Source organism: Oncorhynchus nerka, linkage group LG22 (genome assembly GCF_034236695.1).
Source record: "Oncorhynchus nerka isolate Pitt River linkage group LG22, Oner_Uvic_2.0, whole genome shotgun sequence".
Lineage (NCBI taxonomy): Eukaryota > Metazoa > Chordata > Actinopteri > Salmoniformes > Salmonidae > Oncorhynchus > Oncorhynchus nerka.
This window is the reverse complement of record NC_088417.1, coordinates 20,186,924-20,210,162: the sequence shown is the minus strand read 5'-3', so window position 1 is coordinate 20,210,162 and position 23,239 is coordinate 20,186,924. Positions and strand designations below refer to the sequence as shown.

The following is a 23,239-nucleotide window of genomic DNA, read 5'->3' as shown; positions in this document are numbered from 1 at the left end:
CCACAGATGCGGTGCTCAGGAGTGGGTGAAAATGTTCCTGATCTCATATTCTATTCTGAGTACAATGAGTGGGGGTATGCTGTGTGTCACCTTTATACATGCACGTGCACACACACATGCACACACACACACACACACACACACACACACACACACACACACACACACACACACACACACACACACACACACACACACACACACACACACACACACACACACACACATGCACGACCTGGCTGTTGAAAGAGCAGCGGGGGCCTGCAGATAGTAAGTGTTTTATTTACGTAATGGCTGATCCTCTATGTATTATTAAAGATCTAAAAGACACTCAATCCATTCAGGGAGACAGATGAGGAAAGGTAGATGATAAAAGGTAGGGAGAAAAATGAAGAGAGAATACAGTGTATGTAATAGAGAGAGGGGAATACAATGGAGAGGGGGTAGAGAGAGAGGAAGAGAGGGATGAGTGGAGAGAAAGAGGGTGGTCAAGCAGTCTAACGTGTAAATAGGAGCGTGATGACCCTGTGTGTGTGTGTGTGTGTGTGTGTGTGTGTGTGTGTGAGCCAATAATAGTTGTTTTTGCCTTCTCAACCCCTTAGCTCTTTAATGAAGCAGTGAAGCTATCAGACACACCAATATATCCTCTAGAGAGAGAGAGAGATGAGAGGGATGGAGAGAGAAAGAGGCATGAGTGGAGGACAGGAGTGGCAGATGGTTATTCTTGTTGAGGTTAATTAGTCAGAGGAGTGGGCAGAAATGGCTGGGGAGATGGAGGGATCGATGGAGAAGGATAGAGAGAGGAGAGGGATGGAAAGAGGAAATTGAGAGAGGAGATGGAGAGGGATGAGTGGAGGACAGGAGTAGCAGATGGTTCTTCTAGTGGAGGTTAATTAAAACTCTGAAGGCAGGAATGAAGGAATAAGAAAGAAAACGAGAAGAGGTGAGGAGAGTTAATTACAGAGCAAGGGGCAGCTATACAGTGTGACAGTTTAGGACAGAGAGCTACAGAGAACAGATGGTTGGGTCTCCAAAGCAGATCCTAGCAGCTTAGAACTGACACGTGTGTGTGTGTGTGTGTGTGTGTGTGTGTGTGTGTGTGTGTGTGTGTGTGTGTGTGTGTGTGAGAGAGAGAGAATGATGGACACACAATGCTGAAACCAGGGCATCAGAACACTCAAGAGAACCTCTGAGGCAGACTACAGGGCACCAGGTGTGTGTGTGTGTGTGTGTGTGTGTGTGTGTGTGTGTGTGTGTGTGTGTGTGTGCCAAACTCATTCCAGTGGAAAACAGAAATGCTTCAGGCTTCTGTCTCATAAACATAGGATATATGATGTTCTATAGAGACCCTTAGTTAGACACACACACACACACACACACACACACACACACACACACACACACACACACACACACACACACTGTGGCAGCAAGGACAGCTCCTCAAGGGTTCCAGTATGTATGGAATAAAACATCCAGCCTCTCTTGGCACTGTGGTAAAAGTTAATCTGTTTATCAAACAAGCAAATATCTTGAAATATCTCTATCTCTGTTACAAATGTTCCTCTTTTCAGTTTCACCTCAACTTGTATTGTTTGATTGACTGGTTGATTGAACCCAGATCTACTTTCGGGGTCAAAGAAAGAGTTAGACGCAAGTCTGGGGTTACACAGCTGGAACTACTGTTGTGTCACAGTGAGGTGGTCTCTGTCTGCAGGATGGATTGGGCTCTGGAGTTCCGCTGGAAGGGGGTGGAGTTATCAGTCCCGTTATGGCTGATTGACCCCCTGTGTAGACGGTAGTCCCTCCACATGTAGCGCTTCAACGACACACTCCTCCACTTCAACTTCAGCTCCCCCTGGACCTGCACACACACACACACACACACACACACACACACACACACACACACACACACACACACACACACACACCTTAGAGAGTATGGTTACAGAGAACATTTTGAATGTCATGAAATATTACATTGAGCTGACTGACCTCAGTATTGAGGAAGCAGTAGAGGATGGCTACCATCAGGCCCTAGAGGAGACACAGCATACGGCAACATCAACAGCTTCTATACACACTATACATGTCATAAACTTATTACAACACCATGTGGAACATATATAGGCATATACAGAAAGATCCTAGACCTGGGTTAACCTGGATAGGGTTAGGGTTAGGGGGGTTAAAGGTTAAAGATCAGGGGTTAAGGTAACGGTATACCTGGAAGGAACCCAGTACCAGGTCAAACAGAATCTTGTACTCCTCCATCCCGTCGCTCTCTGTCTCCACCAGGTAGACAAACACCATGTAGTTGACTCCAAAGAGAGGGATCAACAGCAGGGTGGACTTAGCCAGACGCCTGCAACACACAGGTAGGTGTGTGTGAGAGAGTGTATATATACGGGCCAGTTTATTAGGTACACCACCCAGTTCACGAAAATGGATTGCTCCTACAGACAGTGAGTCACGTGGCCATGGCTTGCTATATAAAGCAGGCAGACAGGCATCGAGGCATTCAGTTACTGTTTGATTGAACGTTAAAAGGGGCAAAACAAGTGTCCTAAGTGACTTTCAGCGTGGTGTGATTGTCTGGTCCAACGATTTGGAGTAAACAGCATGAGTCCATGGACCTGCCTGGTGTCAATCATACAGGCTGGTGGCGGTGGTGTACCGCCTTCTAATCTGCTGCATATGCGTGATGCCATCGTGTCAGCATGGAACAGCATCACTGTGGAATGTTTTCCCAACTTGCAGAATCCATGCTCCAAAGAATTCAGGCTGTTCTGGAGGCAAAGGGGTGTACCTAACAATCTGTTAGTGTATGTTGTGGTAGTGCTCAGATTGTTTCTGGAGTGTAGAATTCACTATGTTTTATAAGTTTAAATAAGCTTAAATAAAACATTTGATCAGTTGTTCATACCTGTATTGAGATTGGTTGTTGAGAGAGTACCTGTATTGTGACTGGTCGTTCCCGCCCACGTCAGAGCAGCGTAGTTTCTGGACTAGAATACGGATGATACTGATAAAAAGAACAAAGTTGATCTGACAGAGGACGACAAGAAACGAGACAACAGACCTCCATTAGAAAAAGCATTACATGAGTCCCCGCTATTGGCTCTAATGGAGACAGCAGAACATTTCTGTTTCTCCTAGTTTGTTCAGTGACTCAAAGGGCTTTCTGATACTGGGACGACATGATGGCTCTACTGATACTCACTATCACAGACGCCATTATGGGCCAGTTGATCACCCTCCAAGGGGTGGGGATGTCATTCCTCTCCCAGCACCTACACACACACACACACACACACACACACACACACACACACACACACACACACACACACACACACACACACACACACACACACACACACACACACACACACACACACACACACACACACACACACACACACACACACACACACACACACACACACACACACACACACACACACACACATTGATAAGTCCCCTGTTGACTAGTGAGATGGTGAGAAGCTCATGTTGATGATGTCAGAGCAGACTCACCCGGTGTCTTCCAGATAGATCCTACAGAAGACCCAGACCACAATAAATACTGAGGGTAACCCTGGGTGACAGAGAGAGAGAGAGAGAGAGAGAGAGAGAGAGAGAGAGAGAGAGAGAGAGAGAGGGAGAGAGAGAGAGAAAGAGAGAGAGAGAGGGGAGGGGGAGAGAGAGACAGGGGAGAGAGACAGAGAGAGAGATAGGGGGAGAGAGAGAGAGAGAGATAGAGGGGGAGAGAGAGATAGAGGGGGAGAGAGAGAGAGAGAGAGAGAGAGAGAGAGAGAGAGAGAGAAAAGAGGACACCAGACTTCTTTGAGACTTCCACTAAATAGCGGCCTATAAACTAAACACCATAGACACAGTCCATAATACTCAACTATAACCTGCTAAACACAGGGAACATTAACACAATGGATGGTTTCTGTCAGGGGCTGAAGGATGAAGTACTAACAACTAGTCCAGGAAGAGACTTTGGACAAACGGAGAGCAGCGAGGGAGAGAGGACATTACAATAGTGTTTAGACTATTTCATTTATTAGACTGGGATAAAACCCTCTGGCTCATGGACATGGTTACAGAGTGTGTGTGTGTGTTCTTACCCCAGCCGATGGTGAGGTAGACAGCGAGGTGTGTGTATGCGTAGGTGACGAGGAGCAGAGTGTGTAGGTAGAGGCCTTCCACCAGCAGCCAGAAGAAGTTAGCCATGATGAAATAGTTAAACATCACCAAGCTGACCTTACAGCCCACCTAACACACACACACACACGCACGCACGCACGCACGCACACACACACACACACACACACACACACACACACACACACACACACACACACACACACACACACACACACACACACACACACACACACACACACACACACACACACACAGTAGTTAGCCATGTTAGTTACACAACGTTAGATTGACTTCACAACTACAAACAATACATTTAACTACTGTAGTAATAGTTTCACACTGTACTTGGAGACAGTCATTGGAGACAGTCATTGGAGACAGTCATTGGAGACAGTAATTGGATACAGACATTGGAGACAGTCCTTGGAGACAGACATTGGAGACAGTCATTGGAGTCAGACATTGGAGAGAGACATTGGAGACAGATTTTGGAGACAGATATTGGAGACAGACACTGGAGACAGACATTGGAGACAGACATTGGAGACAGTCATTGGTGACAGTCATTGGAGACAGACATTGGAGACAGTCCTTGGAGACAGACATTGGAGACAGTATTTGGAGACAGACATTGGCATACATTTTGCAATATACAGTGGGAATCTCACCAGTGAGGGCTGCGTGCTACAGTCAGTGTTTTCATTATGGGAGAAGATTACAGAGTCTTTAACCAGCACGGCCACAGCTCGCAAGATGAACGACACAAACAGGTTCACATGGATGTAGTTCCTAGTACAGTGGAGCCTCCTACACACACACACACGCACGCACGCACGCACGCACGCACGCACGCACGCACGCACGCACGCACGCACGCACGCACGCACACACACACACATACACACACACGCGCGCGCACGCATACACACACACACACACAAACACACACACACACACACACACACACACACACACACAACACACACACACACACACACACACACACACACACACACACACACACACACACACACACACACACACACACACACACACACACACACACACACACACACACACACACGCACGTGAATTATGGGAAATATAAACATCCAGAAGGATCCTTGATAACCCCCGTATTAAAAACAGCAAAACACTACTCCTTTCACAAAGCATGTGTGTGTGTGTCTCTCTATGTGTGTATGTGTGTGTGTGTGTGTGTGTGTGTGTTGGTTACCTGAACAGACAGAGAATGAGTGTAGAGGTGATGAGAGCGATGAGGGAGAGACTGTGGCCCAAAGTGTACAGAGTCTTCACCACCGAGTAGAACAGCAGCTGGAGGAGACACACATACAGTCATGTACACACACACATTGCAACACACCAGCTACATCAAGGACACACAGACACAAACACTGTCACACATAGGCATACATTCTGCCTGCATTATAAAAAGACTTGCTGATGTCAAAACAGTCTGTCTCTACAAGTGTTTCTTTCACAACCAGTTTGGAATGTAAAAGATAATGTCCATGGTTGCACCAGCGCTGTTTAGCTTCAAACCTGCATTAATTACCCCTTTCCTCTCATAGATGTCATACCACGAGAGGTTGGGAAATACCTGCAACTAGTGTGTGTGTGTATATCTTAGTCTGTCCGCTCTTCAACATTCTCCACCCCATCAACCTCGCATCCTGATAAACAACCATTCTCCACCCCATCACCCTCTCATCCTGAAAACAACCATTCTCCTCCACATCACCCTCTCATCCTGATAAACAACCATTCTCCTCCCCATCACCCTCTCATCTTGATAAACAACATTACCCTACCAATCATCCTCTCATCCTGAAAAACAACATTCTCCTCCCATCACCCTCTCATCCTGATAAACAGCATTCACCTCCCCACCATACTCTCATCCTGATAAACAACATTCTTCTCCTCATCACCCTCTCATCCTGATAAACAACATTCTTCTCCCCATCACCCTCTCATCCTGATAAACAACCATTCTCCTCCCCATCACCCTCTCATCCTGATAAACAACCATTCTCCTCCCCATCACCCTCTCATCCTGATAAACAACCATTCTCCTCCCCATCACCCTCTCATCTTGATAAACAACCATTCTCCTCCCCATCACCCTCTCATCCTGATAAACAACCATTCTCCTCCCCATCACCCTCTCATCCTGATAAACAACATTCTCCTCCCCATCACCCTCTCATCCTGATAAACAACATTCTCCTCCCCCTCACCCTCTCATCCTGATAAACAACAGTACCCTCCCAATCATCCTCTCATCCTGAAAAACAACATTCTCCTCCCATCACCCTCTCATCCTGATGAACAGCATTCCCCTCCCCACCATACTCTCATCCTGATAAACAACATTCTTCTCCCCATCACCCTCTCATCCTGATAAACAACATTATTCTCCCCATCACCCTCTCATCCTGATAAACAACCATTCTCCTCCCCATCACCCTCTCATCCTGATAAACAACATTCTTCTCCCCATCACCCTCTCATCCTGATAAACAACATTCTTCTCCCCATCACCCTCTCATCCTGATAAACAACCATTCTCCTCCCCATCACCCTCTCATCCTGATAAACAACATTCTCCTCCCCATCACCCTCTCATCCTGATAAACAACATTCTCCTCCCCCTCACCCTCTCATCCTGATAAACAACATTACCCTCCCAATCATCCTCTCATCCTGAAAAACAACATTCTCCTCCCATCACCCTCTCATCCTGATAAACAACATTCTCCTCCCCATCACCCTCTCATCCTGACAAACAACATTCTCCTCCCCCTCACCCTCTCATCCTGATAAACAATATTACCCTCCCCACCATACTCTCATCCTGATAAATAACATTCCCCTAGCCAGGTTGCAAAAATTCGACGTCCGTCCAGGTAAGCAGGATGTCGAGATATTACTTCAAAACCAACCACTATGGGCAACAGTGAGCACTATTACCATCAAGAGGTGGCAGGTAGCCTAGTGGTTAGAGTGTTGGACTAGTAACCGAAAGGTTGCTAGATAGAATCCCAGAGCTGACAAGGTAAAAAATATGTCGTTCTGCCCCTGAACAAGGCAGTTAAGGCCGTCATTGTAAATAAGGATTTGTTCTTAACTTACTTGCCTAGTTAAATAAATGAAGGCTTGGGTTTTGCTCTATTCCACATCAGGTAACTGATGCATTCAGTAAAAATACACCTTATGGAACAGCAGGGACTGTGAAGAGGCAGAGACACACTTACAAATGATAAGACGTACACGTTCAAATCAAACTTTATTTGTCACATGCGCCGAATACAACAAGTGTAGACTTTACCGTGAAATGCTTACTTACGAGCCCTTAACCAACAGTGTGGTTCCGGAAGAGTTAAGAAAATATTTACCATGTAGACTAAAGTCAAAAGTAATACAGTAAGAATAACAATAACGAGGCTATATAAAGGGGGCACCGGTAACGAGTCAGTGTACAGGTTAGTTGATGTTGTATTGTAAATAGGTGATAGTGGAATAGTGTCCTGAGGTAACTCAGTAAAAGTATTGGGTAAAGTGTTTTAAACGGTATGTAACTGCCTTAATGTTGCTGGACCCCAGGAAGAGCTGCTGCCTTGGCAGGAACTAATGGGGATCCATAATAAACCCCAGGAAGAGTAGCTGCTGCCTTGGCAGGAACTAATGGGGATCCATAATAAACCCCAGGAAGAGTAGCTGCTGCCTTGGCAGGAACTAATGGGGATCCATAATAAACCCCAGGAAGAGTAGCTGCTGCCTTGGCAGGAACTAATGGGGATCCATAATAAACCCCAGGAAGAGCTGCTGCCTTGGCAGGAACTAATGGGGATCCATAATAAACCCCAGGAAGAGTAGCTGCTGCCTTGGCAGGAACTAATGGGGATCCATAATAAACCCCAGGAAGAGTAGCTGCTGCCTTGGCAGGAACTAATGGGGATCCATAATAAACCCCAGGAAGAGCTGCTGCCTTGGCAGGAACTAATGGGGATCCATAATAAACCCCAGGAAGAGTAGCTGCTGCCTTGGCAGGAACTAATGGGGATCCTTAATAAATGCAATCAGAAATACAAATCTTAATTAGCATTGGAGGAAGTGGTGGGGATGGATGTCATATCGAATGTGGGGTTAGTTGTCACTGTCAAACTCATTATTACTATATTGTTAGTGGACATTGCTACTGCCAGTATACAGTATAATAAATCCCAAGCTATTTTAAGCTGTTGCTATAGAGACCTCCATTACAAGTAAACACAAACAGCTTTGGCCGACACATCAAAATGTGTTGGGAATATGTAGTGTGGAGAACGTTTGCATATTGGTAAAACATTGCAGACATCAGAATAGAATGTTGACGCCTGGCCGACATCTAAACGATGTAGAACTGTAGAATTTAGAATGTAGGCATTCTACACACATCTTTGAGACATCTTGCCATGAGCAAACCATGTCTAAACTACTCAATGCATCATGTGCACATCCGTTGGGCAGAGGTATCTGTGCTATCTGGGTTTGTTGCCTCTCTTTCACACACATCATTTTGTCTGTCACACACCCACACATGTACACATGCAAATGTACTAAAAATGTCAAAGGTTTTTCTCAAGGCATAAAATGATGCATTTTCAACCCCATCTTTCACAGACTGGAACATGTTCCGGGATTCTTCCGATGGCATTGAGGAGTACACCACATCAGTCACTGGCTTTATCAATAAGTGCATCGAGGACGTCGTCCCCACAGTGACTGTACGTACATACCCCAACCAGAAGCCATGGATTACAGGCAACATTCGCACTGAGCCAACGGGTAGAGCTGCTGCTTTCAAGGTGTGGGACTCTAACCCGGAAGCTTAAAATAAATCCTGCTATGCCCTGCGACGAACCATCAAACAGGCAAAGCGTCAATACAGGGCTAAGATTTAATCATACTACACCGGCTCCGATGCTTGGCTTATGTGGCATGGCTTGCAAACTATTACAGACTACAAAGGGAAGCACAGCCGCGAGCTGCCCAGTGACACGAGCCTACAAGACGAGCTAAATCACTTCTATGTTCGCTTCGAGGCAAGCTACACTGAGGCATGCATGAGAGCATCAGTTGTTCCGGACGACTGTGTGATCACGCTCTCAATAGCCGATGTGAGTAAGACCTTTAAACAGGTCAACATACACAAGGCTGCAGGCCCAGACGGATTGTTCTCCGGGCATGTTCTGACCAACTGGCAGGTGTCTTCACTGACATTTTCAACATGTCCCTGATTGAGTCTGTAATACCAACATGTTTCAAGCAGACCACAATAGTCCCTGTGCCCAAGAACACTAAGGTAACCTGCCTAAATGACTACTCACGTCGGTAGCCACGAAGTGCTTTGAAAGACTGGTAATGGCTCACATCAACACTGTTATCCCAGAAACCCTACACCCACTCCAATTTGCATACTGCCCAAACAGATCCACAGATGATGCAATCTCTATTGCACTCCACACTGCCCTTTCCCACCTGGACAAAAGGAACACCTATGTGAGAATGCTATTCATTGACTACAGCTCAGCATTCAACACCATAGTACCCTCAAAGCTCATCACTAAGCTAAGGATCCTGGGACGAAAACCCTCCCTCTGCAACTGGATCCTGTACTTCCTGACGGGCCGCCCCCAGGTGGTGAGGGTAGGTAGCAACACATCTTTCACGCTGATCCTCAACACTGGAGCTCCCCAGGGGTGCGCGCTCCAGTCCCCTCCTGTACTCCCTGTTCATCCATGACTGCATGGCCAAGCATGACTCCAACACCATCATTAAGTTTGCCAATGACACAACAGTGTTAGGCCTGATCACCGACAACAACGAGACAGCCTATAGGGAGGTGTCATGAGAATTATGTTCTCGATGTTCATAAACCAATTCAATTAAACTACTACTAGTGTTCTAATCAAGATTTGTAAGATACTGATTGAAATTAAACAGACGGAGGCCCAGTCAATAAGGTTTATTCACGAGAGCGCTGGTTAGTTGTACAAAACCAATCATTTTATACTGGCTACATACGCACATCCGCTTGCACACAAACAGAATTCATACGCACATACATTTGCACACAAACAGTCGGTATCCTACGCACGTACTGTCCTGCTACCCAGTCGACAAAGATTAGGGACCGTGAGAATCACTCCCTGTCCTTTCCCAAATCTCTCAGTGGCCCCCAGCCACTGGCGGCACCGAATTCTGCTCAGACAGTCTGTTTTTAAGACACTATAAAGACATAAACATCAGCTATATTGTTTTACACTAATTCTGACGAGAACTACACATGGATTGATTATAATTTTATACATTCTAATCTATTCCATACAATTTTTGGCTTCAGGGTGGAACATTCTAATCATTCAATTAACAGATAAATCCCATTAACAGGAGGAGATCAGAGACCTGGCCTGTTGGTGCCAGAACAACAACCTATCCCTCAATGTAACCAAGACTAAGGAGATGATTGTGAACTATAGGAAAAGGAGGACTGAGCACGCCCTGATTCTCATCGACGGGGCTGTAGTGGAGCAGGTTGAGAGCTTCAAGATCCTTGGCGTCCACATCAACAACAAACTAGAATGGTCCAAACACACCAAGACAGTTGCGAAGAGGGCAGGACAAAGCCTGTTCCCCCTCAGGAAACTAAAAAGATTTGGCATGGGTCCTGAGATCCACAAAAGGTTCTACAGCTGCAACATCGAGAGCATCCTGACCGGTTGCATCACTGCCTGGTAGGGCAATTGCTCGGCCTCCGACTGCAAGGCACTGCAGAGGGTAGTGCGTATGGCCCAGTACATCACTGGGGCTAAGCTGCCTGCCATCCAGGACCTCTACACCAGGTGCTGTCAGAGGAAGGCCCTAAAAATTGTCAAAGAGCCACCCCAGTCATAGACTGTTTTCCCTACTACCGCATGGCAAGCGGTACCGGAGTGCAAAGTCTAGGACAAAAAGCCTTCTCAACAGTTTTCACCCCCAAGCCATAAGACTCCTGATCAGGTAGTCAAATGGCTACCCGAACTATTTGCATTGTGTGCCCCCCACCACCTCTCTTTTACGCTGCTGCTACTCTCTGTTTATCATATATGTATAGTCACTTTAACTATACATTCTTGTACATACTACCTCAATTGGCCCGACCAACCAGTGCTCCCGCACATTGGCTAACCAGGCTATCTGCATTGTGTCCCGACCACCGCATGCCAACCCCTCTTTTACGCTACTGCTACTCTCTGTTCATCATATATGCATAGTCACTTTAACCATATCTACATGTACAGTCGTGGCCAAAAGTTTTGAGAATGACACAAATATTAATTTTCACAAAGTTTGCTGCTTAAGTGTCTTTAGATATTTTTGTCAGATGTTACTATGGAATACTGAAGTATAATTACAAGCATTTCATAAGTGTCAAAGGCTTTTATTGACAATTACATGAAGTTGATGCAAAGAGTCAATATTTGCAGAGTTGACCCTTCTTTTTCTAGACCTCTGCAATCCGCCCTGTCATGCTGTCAATGAACTTCTGGGCCACATCCTGACTGATGGCAGCCCATTCTTGCATAATCAATGCTTGGAGTTTGTTAGAATTTGTGGGGTTTTGTTTGTCCACCCGCCTCTTGAGGATTGACCACAAGTTCTCAATGGGATTAAGGTCTAGGGAGTTTCCTGGCCATGGACCCAAAATATCGATGTTTTGTTCCACGGGCCACTTAGTTATCACTTTTGCCTTATGGCAACGTGCTCCATCATGCTGGAAAAGGCATTGATGTAAAATATATCACTAGCCACTTTAAACAATGCTACCTAATATAATGTTTACATACATTACTCATCTCATATGTATATACTGTACTCGATACCATCTACTGCATCTTGCCTATGCCGTTCTGTACCATCACTCATATATCTTTATGTACATGTTCTTTATCCCTTTACACTTGTGTGTATAAGGTAGTAGTTTTGGAATTGTTAGGTTAGATTACTCGTTGGTTATTACTGCATTGTCGGAACTAGAAGCACAAGCATTTCTCTACACTCACATTAACATCTGCTAACCATGTGTATGTGACAAATACATTTGATTTGATTTGGATTTTTGTTCGTCACCAAACTGTTCCTGGATGGTTGGGAGATGTTGCTCTCGGAGGATGTGTTGGTTCCATTCTTTATTCATGGCTGTGTTCTTAGGCAAAATTGTGAGTGAGCCCACTCCCTAGGCTGAGAAGCACCCCACACATGAATAGTCTCAGGATGCTTTACTGTTGGCATGACACCGGACTGATGGTAGCGCTCACCTTGTCTTCTCCAGACAAGCTTTTTTTCCGGAAGCCCCAAACAATCGGAAAGGGGATTATCAGAGAAAATGACTTTACCCCAGTCCTCAGTAGTCCAATCCCTGAACCTTTTGCAGAATATCAGTCTGTCCCTGATGTTTTTCCTGGAGAGAAGTGGCTTCTTTGCTGCCCTTCTTGACACCAGGTCATCCTCCAAAAGTCTTCGCCTCACTGTGCGTGCAGATGCACTCACACCTGCCTGCTGCCATTCCTGAGCAAGCTCTGTACTGGTGGTGCCCCGATCCCGCAGCTGAATCAACTTTAGGAGACAGTCCGGGCGCTTGCTGGACTTTCTTGGGCGCCCTGAAGCCTTCTTCACAACAATTGAACCGCTCTCCTTGAAGTTCTTGATGATCAGATAAATGGTTGATTTAGGTGCAACCTTACTGGCAGCAATATCCTTGCCTGTGAAGCCCTTTTTGTGCAAAGCAATGATGACGGCACGTGTTTCCTTGCAGGTAACCATAGTTGACAGAGGAAGAACAATGATTCCAAGCACCACCCTCCTTTTGAAGCTACCAGTCTCTTATTCGAACTCAGTCAGCATGACAGAGTGATCTCCAGCCTTGTCCTCGGCAACACTCACACCTGTGTTAACGAGAGAATCACTGACAGGATGTCAGCTGGTCCTTTTGTGGCAATGTTTTTTGGGGGGTCAGTTCATTTGCATGGCAAAGAGGGACTTTGAAATTAATTGCAATTCATCTGATCACTCTTCATAACATTCTGGAGTATATGCAAATTGGCATCATACAAACTGAGGCAGAAGACTTTGTGAAAATTCATATTTGTGTCATTCTCAAAACTTTTGGCCACGAACGTACATACTACCTCAATCACCCTGACTAACCGGTGTCTGTATATAGCCTCCCTACTGCTATTTACATCTTTTTATTGTTGTTTTATTCCTTTACTTACCTATTGTTCACCCAGTTCCTTTTTTTTGCACTTTTGGTTAGAGCCTGTAAGTAAGCATTTCACTGTAAGGTCTACCTGTTGTACTCGGCGCACGTGACAAATAAACTTGATTTGATTTGAAGATGTGAGTATACAAATTAGCCCTATTTCAACCCAGAACCTTGGTCTTTCTATTAATGTTGAAAAGAGTCTTGTAAGATATCCTGGTGCTGAGAAATACACACAAGAGTAAACGCGTGACAACCAACCCTGGTCTCCCCTAACCTCCAAAATGTACATTTATGGACAAAACATCGGATTCTGCAGTGAAACTGTGAGAGCTTGTTGCGTGAGACACCGTCTGAGACACACACATGCGTTCACACACTTACAAACACACACGCACACACTCAAACACACACGCACACACTCAAACACATACCACACACACACAATTGACACGTGTATCAACATTCAAACATAAAACTGTTCAAACCTTAATATTGTGCTTTGTCTCTAATCCCAAACAATAAACCCTAACTTTAACCTTTCACCTCTGACCCCTGACCTTGACCCTATTTGGGGAGAAAGTCCAGACTCCTCTCGACAGTTGTAAGGCACGGAACCCCTTCATCCCTTCCTCTTCCAGACAGAATCCTCTCCTCTGACTGTGGAATCTCAATGGAACACCTGGGAGGGTCTGGACTAACTCAACCACAGAGGCTGTCATACCACCAAAGATCAACCACATGGAATCACTGAGGAGGACGGAGAGAGAGAGAGTGAAAGAGAGAGAGAGAGATACCAGATACCAGTTCCAGATATTCTCTATAACCTGGTAGTTACATTGCAGTTAGCCTGTTTGTTAACCAGGCTAAGAACATGCCATTAAAGAAACAAGGCTGGGAACAACTGCTGATTAAGGCCCAATATGACCTTTGAGCACTGGAATGCAGTCTCCTATATCCCTGCAATAACCTAGCCAGGCCACGTAAGCCCTATGACTCTCTACTCTCGTCGTACAGGACGCCTCAGGCCCACAGGGAGTACACACACACTCAGAGGTAGGGTATGACAAACATTGTGAAATGTTTGTAGGGATCAAAATGTAATTTCCCTGGGCTCCCTGACCTTATAACCCACTATCATCAAGCAGACAAAAGAGAAGTTTCCATTTGAGTCACAACTGCTTGAACAACCTGTTCCAGCTCAGTGCAGTGTCTGACTGTATAGTGATTTAGTAGTGAATGGAGTCTGTTTCTTCATTCTGGTTCAGTAGTTAAGGTTTCTCTGCCATGTTGGTTCACTAACTGTGGAGTTGCCGTGGTTAATCCTACCATGTTGGGTTTGTTGTCGCTGGACCAGCAGACAGTGCTGAGGCTGGGGTAGACGTCAGACCAGCCAGCCTCGGTACAGTTCCTACTGATGTTGCCTAAAAGAGAGAACATACAGGAATAGAAGGAGGGATTGTCAGGAATCGTGAATTTGCCCAAGGTGTGAAAATGCAAAGATAAGTCCAACACATACTATATTTTAAAATGTTTAATAGACAGATAGACATACAGACAGGTGCAACGGGAGACAGACACGGTCCTCCGGATAGTCTCGCAGCAATCTACTGCCGAGTGAAGAACAAACCTCTCGTTATATGCTCATTCCTTATCTGTTGGTTCCCTCAGTGTCAGGCCCAGACCATGACAACTGTGGCTCAGAGTAACCTGTAGATGATTCTATCTTCTGGACAGACCTTTAGCTGGGTTACAGACACCGGCCTAAGCCTCAGGAGAAGGTCTCTCAGGGTGCTAAATCCTGCTTTATGGTGACCCCTAACCTCAGAGTGGGGTCATCGAGAGGCCACTAATACATTTAATTTGCAACTTGAATTGTTATCCTGACAAGATGTACAGTATGGTTGATGGAATGATTGAGGTACAGCGGGATGGAGGAATAGATGTGTGTTTACCTTGTCGTCCGAAGAGGTGTGTGAGAGCAGGGGGGCAGGAGAGAGTCACCACCTCCCCTACTGCTGCTGGGGCCCAACAAGAAATGTTGTCCCATAGGCCACCACAGCCTACACACACACACACACACACACACACACACACACACACACACACACACACACACACACACACACACACAACCCGTGGGAAAGCAGACACAGGTCACAGGCGTTAGGGGACTCTGTGTACCAACAGATACGATTCTGTCCACTTTCACTAGAGCTACGCTTGGTGTAAACCCGTACAAACAGGTCATAAGAAAATGTACACACACACAACCACTCATGCATGTCAAACCTGTATGTGTGTGTGTGTGTGTGTGTGTGTGTGTGTGTGTGTGTGTGTGTGTGTGTGTGTGTGTGTGTGTAGGCTGTGGTGGCCTATGGGACAACATTTCGTGTGAGAATGTGTCTACCTGAAGGCTCCATGGATTGTTTCTTCAGCTCATAGTGACATACTAGCTCTGCCCTCTGCAGCTCCCAGAGGAAGTGACACGTGGGATTTCTCCCGCTGACTTTCTAGACAGAGAGGGAGTAGAAAGACAGTCAATGGATGTGTCTCAACTTAACTTAACTGCCTCCACTCCTCGTCTTCTCTCCTCGTCTTCTCTTTTCTTCTCCTTGTCTCCTTCACTCATCTATTTAGGCAGACATATTGGCTGTACCATTTGGAATATTGAACTACATGAGAAACTGTGGGAGAGGGAGAAAGAAATAAGGGTGGAAAGTGAGAGGGGGAGTGTAAAGAGAGATGGAAAAGAGACGGAGAGAGAGAGAGATTCTGCATTCCTTTGGACAGAGCTCACTGTGTGGAGAGGGTTAAAGGCATTGGGTACTTATCGTGACCACAGGCAACAGGAACATCCAAACAAACAAACCAAGAACAACCCCCTCCACTTAACACAAACACACAGACAGACAGACACTCACACAGCCATCCCTGTGCTAGGTATGTCTTCTGACTTACAGACAAACATAAACTGTGTGTGAGGTTCATATGCCTGTATTGTGTGTGCATGTATATATGTGTGCATCCGTGCGTGTGAGTAGTTAAGCTGGGTGATCTATGAAGTTTATATTGTGAATTAATACTTCGCTCTGCCACAGTTCAGGACTATCATTGTGATTACACCTTTCCCTCCTTGCCACTCCTTCCCCTGCACCGGCCGCATCCTCTTGGCATCTCTGTTCCTTTTGGAGCTGATTTATCAACTCTACTGTCACCAGAACACAAACAACCAATAACCCACAACCTCATTACTGTCTCAACCAATCAAACAGTTCCCCGTTACTGTCTCAACCAATCAAACAGTTCCCCGTTACTGTCTCAACCAATCACACAGTTCCCCGTTACTGTCTCAACCAATCACACGCTATCTCACCACTACCAATGGAAACATGTAACATCCTATAATATTTCATTTATTTATTGCACACAAAATTGAAATTCTCAATATCCTGACACTGTGCGGGTTTCCAAGAGAGAGAGAGAGAATGGAGAGAAACAGAGAGAGAGAAATACAGACAGACAGACAGACAGACAGACAGACAAAGCGAGAGAGAGACAGATGGATTGTAGTCTCTCTAGACATCCATGTTGCCTCCCACAATTTTCAAATATTCCGGTTTAACACGTCTGTATGTAATAGAACCTCAGTTTGGTATAGAAGAACTAAGTCATTACCTTATTTGCTTGAACAAAATACGAAATAGTAGCTAGCAAGGTTGAGATCACAGAGGTTACTTTTAATGAGCGCATTTTGCAAGTGGCTAGTTTGCTTCAACTACTTTCACAAGAACCACTGCAAAGGTTTTGCCTGCAAACTTTGGTTTTTAATTGCGATGTTCTGGCATGTCTGCCTCGTGATTTGTTGGAAGAGGTGTCTGTCTGAGGAGAACCCACCCTGGATCAAATTAAGTAACAATGGGATTAACAAACACATTTTTAGCTTAAAAGTGTCAATTGGGGTCATTTTTTACACCAAATTGATAATGATTGCAAAGACACCCTCTGTCAAGCAGTTTAAATTTTAATCATCTTTTGTAACACAAGTAAATGGTTTAAGTTCCCCAAAACAAGCATATATTTTAACATTTTCACATATTTATAGTCAATATTTTGTATTTTTTTCATGTTTTGAATAGATATTTTGATACATTTCATCCTTAGCCACTTGTTATGAACATGTGTCTGTTATTCATTCAAAGTGCTGTGTTTCTGTGGTGCTCTGATGCTGATAAATTGCCGATTAAGCTAATCTGACATACGACCTAAAATGGCCACCAATATGGGTGATATGGGCGCCGGTGCCAACAGATGTTTACTGTGCCTTCACATAATATTCACACCCCTTGACTTTTCCCTATTTTGTTGTATTGACTTTAAAATAGATTCAATTGAGTTTATCCCATAACGTCAAAGTAGAATTATGTTTTTCTACATTTTTATAAATTAATAAAAATGAAAAACTGAATTGTCTTTAGTCAAAAAGTATTCAACTCCTTTGTTATGGCAAGCCTAAATAAGTACAGAAGTAAAATTGTGCTTAACAAGTCACATAATAAGTTGAATGGATACACTGTGTGCAATAATAGTGTTTAACATGATTTTTTAATGACTACTTCATCTCTGTACCCCACACATACAATTATCTGTAAGGTCCCTCAGTTGAGCAGTGAAACACAGATTCAACCACAAAGACCAGGGAGGATTTCCAATGGGCACCTATTGGGAGATGGGTAAAAAAAAAGCATACATTGAATATCCCTTTGAGCATGGTGAAGGTATTAATTACGCTTAGGATGGTGTATCAAAAAACCCAGTCACTACAACGATACAGGTGTCCTTCCTAACTCAGTTGCCGGAGAGGAAGGAAACCACTTAGGGATTTCACCACGAGGCCAATGGTGACTTTAAAACAGTTGCAGAGTTTGTCTTTGATAGGAGAAAACTGAGGATGGATCAACTACATTGTATTTACTCCACAATACCAAACTAATTAACAAAGTGAAAAGAAGTAAGCTTGTACAGAATAAAAATAATCCAAAACATGCATCCTGTTTGTAACAAGGCACTAAAGAAAACCCCCCAAAAATGTGCCAAGCAATTCACTTTTTGTCCTGAATACAAAGTGTTATGTTTGAGACATATCCAATACAACACATTACTGAGTACCACTCTCCATAGTGGTAGGTGCATATGCTTGTAATCGTTAAAGGACCGGGGAGTTTTTCAGGATAAAAAATAGAATGGAGCTAAGCACAGGCAAAATCCTAGAGGAAAACCTGGTTCAGTCTGCCTTCCACCAGACACCTTTCAGCAGGACCATAACCTTAAACACAAGACCAAATATACACTTGAGTTTCTTACCAAGATGACAGTGAATGTTCCTCAGTGGCCGAGTTACAGTTTGACTTAAATCTGGCAAGACCTGAAAATGGTTGTCTAGCAATGATCAACAACCAATTTGACAGAGCTTGAAGAAGTTTGAAAAGAATAATGGGCAAATGTTGCACAATCCAGGTGTGGAAAGGTCTTAGACACTTACCCAGAAAGACTCACAGTCGTAATCGCTGCCAAAGTTCCTTCTACAAAGTATCGACTCAGGGGTGTGAATACTTACGTAAATTAGATATATGTATTTCATGTTCAATAAATTTGCAAAGATTTCAATAAATTTGCAAAGATTTTCACCATGTCATTATGGGGTTTTGTGTGTACAGATGAAGTCAGAAGTTTACATACACCTTAGCCAAATACTTTTAAACTCAGTTTTTCACAATTCCTGACATTTAATCCAAGTAACAATTCCCTGTCTTAGGTCAGTTAGGATCACCACTTTATTTTAAGGATGTGAAATGTCAGAATAATAGTAGAGAGAATTATTTATTTCAGCTTTTATTTCTTTCATCAAATTCCCAGTGGGTCAGAAGTTTACATACACTCAATTATTATTTGGTAGCATTGCCTTTAAATTGTTTAACTTGGGTCAAACTTAAGTTTGTTAAAAATACATTTGTGGAGTTGTTGAAAAACGAGTTTTAATGACTCCGACATAAGTGTATGTAAACTTCCGACTTCAACTGCAAATGGGCGATTATTACTATTATATTTTAATCCATTTTGAATTCAGGCTGTAACACAACACAATGTGGAATAAGTCCTGAGGTATGAATACATTCTGAAGGCCCTCTAGCTTACCATGAAAGAACGCTATGGGCAATCAACTCACTTCCTATTGCATCTGACTCATGAGAATCTCGACTTGGTATAAAAACATACTGGAAAGACTGGAAACTAAATATGCATTTACATTCTTGTTTCTTTTCAGTTATAGTGGCTCCATATTTTTCAGAGCACATAAATCTACCTGTATGTCAGATGTCACAACGTTTACCATTTCGTCCACATTGTCAGCTTAGCTGTCCACCACTGATAGGCTTTTACAAAGGAGAGATCATTTTTCATTCCTCCATATTACCACAGCATTTACAGCCCTAAATACTTTTTTGTTGTTGTCAGTTACTAGTTGCTTGACAAAGTCTTAACATTTCTGAGGGATAAAAGAAAACTTGGAAATGATTGAATAAGCACAACATAGATCAATCAAGTGTTTTTTCACACAAATATCAATGTGTCTGACTACAACTTTATTATTTTAAATAAAGATGTATAACATAATAGACTTAAGTAAGAACAACTTATTTAATAAGTGTAAAAAGTCATTGTAAAAAGTCAATAACGTTAGATTAGCACAGCAGATAAACAAAGCTATATTTACTCAATAACCTAATATTTTGTTAACAATACTCAAAAACATGAAGTTATAAGAACATCCACTTTACATCTGAGTGAGTACCACATATATGATTTGAGTTCAACAGGCAGTTGGAGATGTTTGAGTAACCCTTATTCAATTGGTTTAATGAGTTGGGCAATTACTTTCTACAGTGCACCTAGCCAGTGGTGACCTGCCATTGTTCACAAACCTGTTTTGAGGCCCATCTGTTCTGCACATTATTTTAGCATGAATACATGTCACATATCAGTTTGCAAACAATGTAAAAATATATATATAATTGAGTTAATAAAGCCGCATACAAACATGGTCTCTTTTTTTGTTTTCTTGAGTAAGGCAGCCCCAAAATGCAAGTGTTTCAGCCTAGCTTAGTGTGTTTCTGTGGTGGTGGGCCAGCCAGCTGAAAATTCGGATCATAGGAGTTGGTAATGTTCTCTAGTTGCGCAGTGTTTGGCTCAGTGTTCTGTCACTCATGAGGACACCACATCACTGCTCGAAAATTCAAGCCCCTTGGGTGCTGCCATCGACTTACATTAGAAGTGCCCATCCAAAAGGCTCAAGGTCATTGACCACAGATACAATTACGTCAAATCACGTTTTATCTACCTTGGATTGATCATGTTAACATCAGACTTTCAAAATCTTAGCTAGCAAGCTAAACAAGCAGTCATCATCATGAATCAGGTCGACAATCTACTGGTCCTAATCCTTTTCAAGCCTTGTCACATGAAGAAAAATTATAGATTAAACGTATCGGAGCTCATCGGCCAGTGGAGATAAACATTACACAACAAGTTGGAAATAGCAAATTCTACAATGAGTGGTTTGGAAGGAATCAGTGGCTAACAGTAAGCGTTGCAAATCAATCACTATCCTCCTATTAAGTGGAGTGGGTGTGTGGTCCAAGTCTGGTTTTAATGGTCTCTTTCCAGGCTTAAAAGGATAAACATTCACATGACATTCACATGACTTCTGCCACATTCAAAACATCTGGAAACTCAGAACTGGGAAATCTAAGAGTTCAAGACAACTGGCAACTCTGGAAAAAACGAGTTCCGACTGGGAAAATACATTTTGAACGGTCATCCAACTCGGAATTCCAGGCTTCTTTCTAGAGCTCCGACCTGAAGATCACTGACATCATGATTCAACCTTGTTTTTTCCAGAGTTGTTTTGAAAGCTCAATAAATCCAGAGAATGCCAGACATTGATGCCAAAATTAGCCCACAAGGTCCACAGCAGCACCTTCCTGTTCAAGTGAGCACAGCACAACAAGGTGAGTCCAAACATGTATTGTATGCTGCTGCATAAATGATGTAATATGCCAGGGATATGTATACAGTAGCTAAGAAAGTAATACTAAGTGTATGTTGTGTAGTAAGCTGTTAGCAGCCCATGTGCCTCACCGTAATAATGTGGTCCCTTTCCCCCTCATAACTTAGCCTACTGTTCTGACTTGGTGATGTACATGTAGCCATTAGCCTGTTTTAGAGAAATGTAATCATTGAATATTGTAATTGTAAGAGCTTTGATTGTCTGCTTATATGCCCCCTTTATTTGTCCTACGGTTCTGACTTAGTGTATAGGTAGAACACTGTAAGAACGGCCCATGTTCTGAATTCTGTCACTGTACATTTCAAAAGTGCTAAACAAATAGTTAATTTGACTATGTCCATCCTAGCTCGCTCATTAATGTCTTAATCTACATTATGGATTGGCTTTTATCCACTGTGATCCCCTAATGCCATAGTTTGTACATGTCAATTGTCAGTAGAAACCACATTTGTTAAGCAAGTCAGCCATATCAGCTATGTTCATTAAATGAACGAGGCTGAATTAACTATTTATCTGCCAGACAAGGCTCCGCTGATAGCCAGGTGTAGCAGTGGTAAGGATTCACACCATGGTGCTGAAAAGAAAGCTCTGCGGTTGGGACAGCTTTATGTAGACCCTAACAGTTTGTGGGCACCGTTTGTCACCGTTATAGTGCAATTACTGTATTGTTTAGTGTTGTGCAGTGGCTTTGCTGTTATGCATAGTATTTTTTTTCATCCCACCTAGATTTACATGCTAAAATCGCCACAGAACCTACCTATAGGTGACATCTACTCACCACACGCAAAAGGCAGAGTGCGAGGAACAGCAGACCGACCCGTGACCGCTCCATGGTTGCAGGCCGCGCACGAGCAAGTAGTACTCCGAAATGTCCAAGCGCACCGTGGGGTCTTGTCACACTTAGCGGAACTCATGGGGTCCCTCACAGGGCGCAGCTCGAGGGCAGAGCCCGCATAATATTTAACCCCGAAAAATCAATAAGTCATCAGACACCGAAAAAAGTACACATTAATAATGGTCATCAGTCAATTGGTGAAGAAAATAATCACAGCTTGTAAACGCAACAAAAAAAAACGTTCCACGAGGTGTCCGTTAAAATCGTACAGAAAGCTGTTTGTACTGGTATGGAGAGAAAGGGAGAGAGAGAGAGAGAGAGAGAGAAAGAGGGAGAGAGAGAAAAACAGGGAGACTATGAAAAAGAAAGAGAATGCTGGAAATGTGGGGAGTCAGTCGGAGCCACAGAAAGCTCCGAGGGCAGCTATCAGAAGTGAGGCGGAGGTCGGTTTGACAGCAGAGATCTCTTTCCCGTTAATTTATGGCACTGCGCGTTCCCGTCAACTCCGTCCAGCCTCTGCCCGCGCCTGAGTGATCCGCGCTACGGAGGCAGTCAGTGGGCTCAATAACAACAGCACTCACTCTCACACAGAGAGAAAAGGAGAGCGATAAATAAGAGAGAGAGACATTGTATAAGGCTGGGGTTGGGGTCAAGGGCAATTATTCAGTCTTAGGCAAGGTAACTCATCACATGACCACTTCTGTCACATTAAGTCCCTGGATGGTTAGTTTATTTTCTTCAAAAAGAGAAGGTGTGTTGTAGTTTCTGTTCAGTGTACTACAACTGTGGT

The 23,239-nt window shown here is 43.8% G+C and overlaps 1 protein-coding gene across 2 annotated transcripts; it reads right to left on the bottom strand.

Moving 5' to 3' along the window:
* Window positions 1-1,489: 1,489 nt before the first annotated feature.
* On the bottom strand, window positions 1,490-23,237 carry LOC115104985 (vasoactive intestinal polypeptide receptor 2-like). Of its 2 annotated transcripts, none has more exons than XM_029626460.2 (13): window positions 22,393-23,237; window positions 15,897-15,995; window positions 15,442-15,549; window positions 14,816-14,910; window positions 5,417-5,514; window positions 4,848-4,986; window positions 4,140-4,287; window positions 3,544-3,604; window positions 3,227-3,296; window positions 2,960-3,051; window positions 2,230-2,368; window positions 1,999-2,040; window positions 1,490-1,864 (listed from the first exon to the last, which is right to left on the bottom strand). In XM_029626460.2, the coding sequence occupies exons 1-13, from the start codon at window positions 22,526-22,528 to the stop codon at window positions 1,691-1,693; spliced, it is 1,401 nt and encodes a 466-aa protein (XP_029482320.1). In that variant the 5' UTR covers window positions 22,529-23,237; the 3' UTR covers window positions 1,490-1,690. The 2 variants fall into 2 exon arrangements, with proteins under 2 accessions (XP_029482320.1, XP_029482321.1); XM_029626461.2 differs by having other exon boundaries at window positions 15,897-15,999; window positions 22,393-22,535.
* Between the last annotated feature and the right edge of the window lie 2 nt (window positions 23,238-23,239).

Excerpts from the sequence above, each read along its gene's own strand:
- LOC115104985 (XM_029626460.2), bottom strand. The coding sequence starts at position 22,528 with ATGAGTTCCGCTAAGTGTGACAAGACCCCACGGTGCGCTTGGACATTT. Across the intron at positions 5,515-14,815 it reads GCGACAACAAACCCAACATG|CTGCTGTTCTACTCGGTGGT; the intron begins GTAGGATTAACC and ends TGTCTCCTCCAG. Across the intron at positions 1,865-1,998 it reads ACTGCTTCCTCAATACTGAG|GTCCAGGGGGAGCTGAAGTT; the intron begins GTCAGTCAGCTC and ends GTGTGTGTGCAG.